Source organism: Podarcis muralis, chromosome 8 (assembly GCF_964188315.1).
Source record: "Podarcis muralis chromosome 8, rPodMur119.hap1.1, whole genome shotgun sequence".
Taxonomy (NCBI): Eukaryota; Metazoa; Chordata; class Lepidosauria; order Squamata; family Lacertidae; genus Podarcis; species Podarcis muralis.
The window spans coordinates 64886939-64896623 of record NC_135662.1 but is presented as its reverse complement, the minus strand read 5'-3'; the positions used below and the strand labels follow the sequence as shown (position 1 = coordinate 64896623).

Genomic DNA, 9685 nt, shown 5'->3' with positions numbered 1-9685 from the left:
ACACAATTTCATGTATTATGTCCATAGTATATGTCCATCCTCTTTATCCTGTTTGCATAGAAGAAAGCTGGACCCACCTATCAAAAGAGGACAAAGAGAAGAGGGAAGCACAGAATTGTAGTATTGGAAGTGGTCCTGAGGGTCATCTAGTCCAACCCTCTGAAACACAAGGATCTCAACACATGGTCCCCCATCCGATTTGAAACCATAACGGACCCTGCTTAGCTTTGCAAATGTGCTAGCAAGCTTTATTGTTGCACCACTGGAAGAACCACTGTTGATCTCACCCCCAAGCATTGCATGTTGATGCCACCTCCAAGATGATAACAGGGTGTTTTTAATTAAAACAGGGGGCAAAGAGTTTAAAACTTAAATGATGTTTCATGGAATACAAAATTTTAAAAAAGGAAGATGTGGATGGGGTGGTGGCATTGGCCATCAACACAATTAGGCGAGGACCCATTAAGTTTTTTAGCACCTAAGTGTCTAACCCACAGGGCCAATAAGGAACCAGAGAATTAATCTTGGTGTCTTTGGAACATATGCTACAAAACAGTCTTCCGGAGCACCTAAATCCAAACACTTAAGAGTACAACGCTATGCATAACTACTCAAAAGTAAGTCCCACTGAGTTCCAGGGGGCTCATTTTCAGGAGAATGGGTACACGACTGAGGCATCAGTAGCATATATTATGCCTCACTGTTTATGTCCTATTCTAAGCATTAGAAACTCCAGCCGTTAATACAAATGCCTTTGAGTGTAGGCTCTCGATATATTGTTCCAGTAGCACCCAGCAACTTTAACTAGGAAACCCTCTTCCTCAGCAGTACAGTTAAGGGCTGTACTTCTGTGGTCTCCGCCTGTGGTTCACCCGGGGCACCAGTGTCCTCCTGGGGACACCCGAACGGGAGGGGGGAGAGATGGCGGAGCGTGGCCGAGGGTGCCACGAGGGTGCAGGGGACACCGGCGTCTGCTCAACAGACTGCATCTGCACCAGCGATTCCAGCAGTTCTGTCTGGCGATGCATGATGGCAATAATTTGTGCTGTGTCTGCCCGGTCCCTCTCTCGGTCCTGAAGGTCTGCGGTAGCATACCGGTTCAAGGAAGACAGGATTCTGTCAGTTGCGGTCTGTACCCTCCTATCTGCTATTCGTGACAATTCCATGACCAAGTCGTTCCTGGTTTTTCTTTGGCGCTTTCGGACTCTGGTCAGCCGCCCTTCGGAAGACAGAGTCGGGCAGTTGGGAAGCAGAGCCGACGAAGGGGCCACCGTTGCATCTGGAGATAGACAGGCACACACAAACACAAACACAAACACACAGCCATATATTAAAAAGGAGAGTGCACATTGCAATGTGATACAAAAGGACTCTGGGTATGTTAAATACTGTACTAACAAAATGAGTTCAGTGATGTATTTACCCCTTCTCCACCCCGCAGTTATCTTTTATTAAGTTTCAACATTTTTAACGTATACAATCAAAACACAATTTCATCTTTTCTCTTGTTTTTCCATGCAGTTGTTGTTTCTCCCCTTCTGCTGTACCCGATCTTCTATTAAATCGTAACCATAATATTATAATCTAATTACTTCTGTTGCTCATAGCTCAAATCTTGCTTGCAAGTTCATCATACTATAATATTTCTTTAAATAGTCTGAAAAAGGCATCCATTCTTATATAAAACACTCATAATTAAAGGTAAAGGTACCCCTGCCCGTACGGGCCAGTCTTGACAGACTCTAGGGTTGTGCGCCCATCTCACTCAAGAGGCCGGGGGCCAGCGCTGTCCGGAGACACTTCCGGGTCACGTGGCCAGCGTGACAAGCTGCATCTGGCGAGCCAGCGCAGCACACGGAACGCCGTTTACCTTCCCGCTGGTAAGCGGTCCCTATTTATCTACTTGCACCCGGGGGTGCTTTCGATCTGCTAGGTTGGCAGGCGCTGGGACCGAACAACGGGAGCGCACCCCGCCGCGGGGATTCGAACCGCCGACCTTTCGATCGGCAAGCCCTAGGCGCTGAGGCTTTTACCCACAGCGCCACCCGCGTCCCCATAATTACACTCATAATTACACTCATAATTACACTCATAATTACACTCATAATTAGATTCTCTTAATTTTGCCAGTTCTGCATAGTCTATTATCTTACTTATCCATTCTTCCTTGGTTGGGACATATAGAATCCTGTTGTTGCTAAATACATAAACAACTTTAACATGGGTAGGGGGATTTCTGTCCCTATAATACCGAACAGAAACACTTTGGGGGTTTTTTTATATACTCATTTTAAACTGGTTTGTGTGTTTTTTTTATCTCGTCATGTTATCATTTCATATTTACCCATTCTTGAACCTTTGGTTGATGAGCTGCCAGGGTTACTGAGGAACATAGAGGAGAGGGATGGAGCCGGATGATCAGCTTCTAGCGGGAACGAAAAAAGATGTGTGAATTAATATGTTTTATACATATGAAGAGGCCTGCTGGGTCAGGCTACGGCTGGGCAATATCTGGTTTTCAATATTTTGATATATCGCCAGCTAAACATCGCAATATACAGTGGTACCTCGGTTTTCAAACGTAAACCGTTCCGGAAGACGGTTCGAGTTCCGAAACGTTCGAAAACCAAAAACTCAAAACAGAAGCCTCGAAACAGAAAACTCAATACGGAAGCAGCGTTTCATGTTTGACTTCCGAGGCGCATTCAAAAATAGAAGCATTTACTTCCGGGTTCACGGTGTTCGAAAACCGAAATGTTCGTTAACAGAGATGTTCGAAAACTGAGGTACCACTGTATATCACAATGCCTGAAATCAGGATGGAGGCATTGGCTGGCTTCACGGTTTTCCCCACATTGTGATTTTTGCATAGTACACACACCACACACACCCACATCATGATTCGCAATATATTGCCAGATCAAAAATGATGAAATCAATATCATGATATGGACTTCAAATCGGTTTTGGATGGTGTATCAATATATCGCCCAGTCCTAGATCAGACCAAAGGCCCATGTGGTCCAGCATTACGTTCTCACATTAGACAACCAAATACCTATGAGAAGCTTAGAATAGCATAAGTACACAAGCACTGTCCTGAACTAGAAGCAGCAGCATACTCCCAGGGAATGGCCTGAAGGAACAGGCCACATAAGAACGGCCTACTATTCAGAAGCATTGCTGCCTCCAACTTTGGAGGTTGACCATAGACATCATGGCTTGGAGCCATGGATGGCCCACTCCTACACCCCATTCCTGAAACCAAGCTTGTCTGTTCAGTGCTTGGATGGGAGACCGTTTGAGCACCACCTGCCCCTTGGGTTCCATGATGGAAGGAAGACAGGGCATAACTGTAAGAAAACATAATAAACACAGCCGCAGCGCAGGCGGACCAATGCACAGAATCTCACAAGGTGCAACACCTGAAGGCAACATTTGTTCAGGGAAGTTTTTAAGGCTTGACCTTTTACAGTGGTACCTCAGGTTACATATGCTTCAGGTTACACACTCCGCTAACCCAGAAATAGTGCTTCAGGTTAAGAACTTTGCTTCAGGATGAGAACAGAAATCGGGCTCCGGTGGCACGGCGGCAGCAGGAGGCCCCATTAGCTAAAGTGGTGAACAGTTTCAGGTTAAGAATGACCTCTGGAACGAATTAAGTACTTAACCTGAGGTACCACTGTACTGCGTTTTTATTATTTTGTTGGGAGCTGCCCAGAGTGGCTGGGGGCAACCCAGTCAGTCAGCTTGGGCGGCGTATAAAGAATAAAATTTGAGACTCCTTAAAGGGAGTGAAAGGCGGGATATCAAATCCAAAATTATTATCACTGCTACAAGTTTCTCCCGGGCACAAAGCAGAGATCTTACTTGCTGCCGGCCAAGACATGCTTGCAGGCTTCGCGGAGACTGCCCTCGTCATGTAGAACATGGGACTGGGCGTGGCGGAGTCGGAGATCTCCACGGCGATCTGTGTGCATGGGGAAAACTGATCCGGACTCTCACTATAGTCCTCAGGCACCACGGGCACGGCTCCTTCCGCCAGGGGACATGGGGAATTGGTATCCCCCGATGACTCCTCTGGCAGAGCAGCGTGAGGTAGCCTCCTTGGGGGCTGGAAGCCAGAATCGCCGGCCAATATCCTATCGAGCTGCTCATAGAAAGGGCACGTCATGCGCCCGCCCAGCGAGGAGGGGTTGTCCTTGGCCTTTTTGTAATCCCTCCGCATTGTTTTAGTCTTGGTCCGGCACTCCTGGGCAGTGCGTTCGTGTCCCCGCTTGGCCATCTCGCTTGCAATGACTTGGAAGGTGTCCATGTTTCTGTAGCTGCTCTGGAGCAGCTTCTGGATCTTCTGCTCTCCCCATATATCCAGGAGGTCAATGACCTCGGTGTAGGCCCAGTTGTTTCCACGGCGGCTCATTGTGTTGAAATTAACAACCTATAAAATAATAATAATAATAATAATAATAATAATAATAATAATAATAATAATAATAATTTATATCCCGTCCTCCCCAGCCGAAGCCGGGCTCAGGGCGGCTAGCAACAATAAAATAGTACAACATTCTAAAATCATTTCATTATAAAATTAATTCAAATCAAATTGATGGCAACCATTGGGCTAGAGTTCTCTGAAGACTGCCAAAGGAGGGAGTCAGGCTGTGCCCTGGCCAAAGGCCTGGTGGAACAGCTCTGTCTTGCAGGCCCTGTGGAAAGATGTCAAGTCCCACAGGGCCCTAGTCTCTTGTGACAGAGCGTTCCACTAGGGCGGAGCCACAGCTGAAAAAGCCCTGGCTCTGGTTGAGGCCAGCCTAACCTCCCTGTGGCCCAGGACCTCCAAGATGTTTTTGTTTGAAGACCATAAGTTCCTCTGTGGGACATACCAGGAGAGGCGGTCCCATAGGTACGAGGGTCCTAGGCCGTTTAAGGCTTTAAAGGTTAAAACCAGCACCTTAAACCTGATCCTGTACTCCACCGGGAGCCAGTGCAACTGGTATAGCACCGGGTGTATGTGAATGTAAATTTACGGAGGGGGGGAAATGGCAGACTGGGTGACGTTGAGTCTCAAGGGGATGCAAGTCACTTTCCACCCAAAAAAAATGCACTCTACCACTGAACTATCCTCCTCACTGTGCAGCCAAACTACCATATCCAGCAGTCAAATGGGAATGTTACCCATCCCTTCCTAGGTAAAGGATGGCATGCAATACCACATAGAATTGTAGAGTTGCAAGAGACCATGAGGATCATCTTGTCTAACTCCCTGCAACGCCGGAATATGCAGCAGCAATTGGCATTACAGTGGTACCTCGGGTTACAGACGCTTCAGGTTACAGACTCTGCTAACCCAGAAATATTACCTCGGGTTAAGAACTTTGCTTCAGGATGAGAACAGAAATCGTGCAGCGGCGGCATGGCAGCAGCAGGAGGCCCCATTAGCTAAAGTGGTGCTTCAGGTTAAGAACAGTTTCAGGTTAAGAACAGACCTCCAGAATGAATTACCGTATTTTTTGCTCTATAAGACTCACTTTTTCCCTCCTAAAAAGTAAGGGGAAATGTGTGTGCGTCTTATGGAGTGAATGCAGGCTGCACAGCTATCCCAGAAGCCAGAACAGCAAGAGGGATTGCTGCTTTCACTGCGCAGTGATCCCTCTTGCTGTTCTGGCTTCTGAGATTCAGAATATATTTTTTCTTGTTTTCCTCCTCCAAAAACTATGTGCGTTTTGTGGTCTGGTGCGTCTTATAGAGCGAAAAATACGGTAAGTTCTTAACCCGAGGTACCACTGTATCAGCACCATGCTCTAACCAACTGAGCTATCCACCCCTCTAGAGTAGTGGGGTACTTCCACCCCGCCCCCAATCCTTAGCCGACAATATGTCAAAAGCCATTTTTATGCTTTACATTAAATTATTGCTCTTATTATTGCTCTTCCTATTCTTAAAATAAATTTGTATGCCGCCCCTTACCCGTAGGTCTCAGGGTGGTTCACAACACAAAGTTATAATTTAAAAGCACAAAGTACACAATTAAAGCAATTAGCAATGCTAATGTATACAAACTAATAAAAAGTACATTCCCCAACCAAAGCCCCTAAACCATCTCCCACTCCACAAATACAAAAATCCAAATTAACATATAACATTTTAAAACAATTTAAAACACACACACCCCGTCCCCCCATTAAATAAACTTACACTGAATTATCCATTACTCTATTGCAGTTTGCAAACTGTGGATTAATTTTTTTATAGAAAATACAGTATGTTTGAAAGACTATGATGAATGCGCATGGTGTTAATAACGTGTCAAGTTAAAATATGAATGGTGAGGAAAGACCCAACACATTCAAAAATTGAAAGCCTACTTACAAACTGTCTTTCGGTCTTCTTAGTTATTGTCTTGTTGTTTTTTTTGTTTTTCAATCATTGGTGAATTTGCCCCGGACTCCTGGGAGTTCAAAACAAGCAGAGCAATGATCAAAACTGTGGTCAGTACAAAGAAACATGAAAAGAAATTCTGCTTTTATTAGAACAGAAGAACAGCCCAACGGGATCAGACCAACAGCTCATCTACTCCAGCCCCCTGTTTTCACAGAGACCATCCACATACCCATGGGATGCCCACAAGCTGGATGTGAGCACAACAGCGATATTTTGTCCTGCAGTTTCCAGCAACTGGTATTCAGAAGCATAATACCTCTGACCATGGAGGCAGAATATAGCCACTGTAGCCACATTTTATTTTTGTCTTGACCATAATGACCATGGAGGCAGAATATAACCACTATAGCAAGTAGCCATATTTTATTTTATTTTATTTTTGTCCTGGGTCATTTTTCTTTCCTCCCACCAACACAACCCTCACCTTGAAGATATTTACTTTAGGACTGGGTGATCTACCGGTGATCATCCAAAACCGGTTCAAAGTCCATATTGTGATATTGGTTTCATAATTTTTGACCTGGCAATGTATCACAAGTCATTGTGTGTGTGCACGCTATGCAAAAAATAACAATGTGGGGGAAACCGTGAAGCCAGCCAATGCCTCTACATAGCTCCATCCTGATTTCAAACATTGTGATATATAGATATATTGTGATGTTGCAAAACCAGATATCACCCATCCCTACTTGACTCACAAGTCCTAATGTTCCTATGGAATGAAATTCCAAACAGAATTTCAAAATCTGGTGCTTAAAGATGTGTTTGTTTAGTCCTGCAGCCCAAGGGTAGTGTGTTCACACAACACACAGTGGAAACAAGGCAGCGGTGGCCATTGACTGGGATGGTTTCAAAAGGTGGTTCAACAAATTCATGGAGGCCAAGGCTTTCATTAGCGAGCGACCACAGTGGCTGTGTACCAAAGGTGGCATGTCTCTGAATAGCAATTGCTGGTGAGCCCAAGTGGGGAACAGGTTGTTGCGCTCATGCTCTGATTTGGGATTTCCAAAGGAAGCTGGTTGGCTCCCAGGAGCAATTCCCTAGCCTCCCATCATTGCCATCATTACGAAGAGGGAGAGAGCCAAGGGAGAGAGGATGTTGGTGTAAGTTGACTTCACTGGGCTGCCTGGGCAGTGGTGGCCTCGCTGCCACTTTGGCACTCCGTGTACATAGCAGTGACACCAATTGTGAGAGGCCATGCAAGAACTGACACCCGTGGCTACTGGGCAAATAAAGGACACTTGACTAGATGGGCCTTTGGTCTGATCCAGCAAAGCTCTTCCTGTATAACTGCCTTTTCCGGCAGCTTATTGCTTGAAAAATGAGTGTTTCCTGTAACGGAAGCGCTAACTTCGGGAAAGACATTAAGCTCTACATAGCACTGATCTTAAGTGAATGCTCACAAACAAACCCAGCAAAACCACAGCTACAATTACACTGCATCTTTAACTCCAAACACCAAGTTAACACAAACCTGCACAGGGAGACAGGGATCTCGTACTATTTAGGCCAACCATTTTTTTGCAAGGCTTCTTAAAAGCGGTTGGAAAATGCAGAGCACATCGAAGATGCTGCACTCATTTAACGTAATACGGGTCGAATCCCCTCTAGATTCAAGTACACGGTACTGGGGGAGCAAATCATACAGTGAAATAAAGCGAGGTTAATATGCACCGACTCCTCTTTACTAGGGGGCAGAAGCAACGATTTATAAACCGAAGAGGGAAGTATGCGCAAAGTACGAGGTTTAACGCGCGCGCAAGGGAATATACTGTATTACGGAGCGCCTGTGCTTTTGTCTTCCAGGAAGGAGCCCAGCAAATCCCCTCCTCCGGTTTTCATGCTCAGGGTCGGCCATCAAAGAAATCTACCTTTGTTACCCATGGGTAAAAGTTTTGCGCAGATCCATCAGCGAGAACTTCGGGTCCTTGCGCCCCTGCGAAATCATCCGCCGCCGCCACGCGACGGAAAACCTTGCGCACGCAAGCTTAGGCGAGGGGAGACAGGCAGGAGCTCCCCCTCTGCTCCCCTCCGCAGGGGAGCTAAACCAGGATGGCTTCCCTTGGTTCCGATCTGCTTCCGCTCCTCCAAGCCCTTCCCTGCTTCTCTCACCAACTTCCCAAGCCAAGGCTGCCTTGCAGATACCCAAGACCCCTCCTACCAAAGCGCTAAGGGAGCATGTGCAAATGGCCTCGGAGCAGGACTGCGGGATGGTTTCCTTCATCCCTGTCACACTTGAAAGCTACTACACCTTTCCACTTTCCTTTTCTTTTTTGCAATAGTTTTTATTGTAAAAAGTTATCACATTACCAAATACATAACCATATGTAGGGATTTCTTTGTTCAACTGATGGAATATATACCGAAATGGCAAAACTGACCGGAAAGCTAAGGAACCAAGAAGACAACAACTTCAAGAAAGAATGGGGGAGAAATTTACAATTTATTTAGGAGACCACTGTGAGCAGATGAAAACATTAGCAGGATTTTAATAACACTTGTAATGTAACGATTACGGTAGATAACATGGAAAGATGTAAAATATGGATTAGGTAATAATAATATGCAGGTGTAAATGTTGACAATGGGACCCATGGTAGGAGGTCGAAGGATTCAAAGAAACGCCTTTCCATTTTTCGAGTCGGTGCTTTCATGGCTTGAGACCCGGGCACCCGAGAGATTTATGATCTCCATGCGCACTTTAAGATTTTATTCCGAGGGGTACCAAGTAGCAGCGCTTGCCCCTAGAGAATTGCCCAGGCACCTGCACCCAGATGCCGATTTGGCACCAGGCAATTTTTCCAGCTCTCTTAATCTGTTTTGGTTTAAACTCATTTTTATCAAGATTTTTCACACCGCTTTTAATGTTTCATTACATATCATAAATTCATTTTAATTCTTTGTTGCAGGGTGCCTTGAGAACACGCTTATAGGATGGCATATATATATTGGAAATAAGTGTGCATCTTGCAACGTTCAAGGTTTCCTTGGTCCCGTGTGGGGACTTCATCACATGAGATAACAGCATAGGATCGGGCCCTAATGACCGCATCCCCGCACTCTCTCTGTCCACCCAGAAGTAGTCGTCAACTCATCTGTACTCGGAGTAGATTTTCTGAAGTTGATGGCTAACATTGAAATTCAGGGACCTATGCCACTCAGGCGCATTCGTGTCAAAAAGAATCTACTCTGAGTATAAGTAAGCTAAATGCAACCGACTCTCAAGTAGCTGGCTTAAGGAGAG

The 9685-nt window shown here is 45.6% G+C and overlaps 1 protein-coding gene across 2 annotated transcripts; it reads right to left on the bottom strand.

Moving 5' to 3' along the window:
* Positions 1-226: 226 nt before the first annotated feature.
* LOC114600943 (uncharacterized) lies at positions 227-8584 on the bottom strand. 2 transcript variants are annotated; one of them, XM_028737831.2, is made up of 5 exons: positions 8313-8584; positions 6370-6448; positions 3871-4438; positions 2345-2425; positions 227-1279 (listed from the first exon to the last, which is right to left on the bottom strand). In XM_028737831.2, exons 3-5 carry the CDS (start codon positions 4418-4420, stop codon positions 834-836), a joined length of 1077 nt encoding a protein of 358 aa, XP_028593664.2. In that variant the 5' UTR covers positions 4421-4438; positions 6370-6448; positions 8313-8584; the 3' UTR covers positions 227-833. The 2 variants fall into 2 exon arrangements, with proteins under 2 accessions (XP_028593664.2, XP_028593665.2); XM_028737832.2 differs by lacking the exon at positions 6370-6448.
* Positions 8585-9685: the final 1101 nt, after the last annotated feature.

What these genes read in the sequence shown, in the direction of transcription:
- LOC114600943 (XM_028737831.2), bottom strand. Translation starts at nt 4,420, where the DNA reads ATGAGCCGCCGTGGAAACAACTGGGCCTACACCGAGGTCATTGACCTC. An exon ending in CATGTCTTGGCCGGCAGCAA is followed by an intron (nt 2,426 to 3,870) that starts GTAAGATCTCTG and finishes CGTTCCCGCTAG; the next exon opens with AAGCTGATCATCCGGCTCCA. An exon ending in AACCAAAGGTTCAAGAATGG is followed by an intron (nt 1,280 to 2,344) that starts GTAAATATGAAA and finishes GTCTATCTCCAG; the next exon opens with ATGCAACGGTGGCCCCTTCG.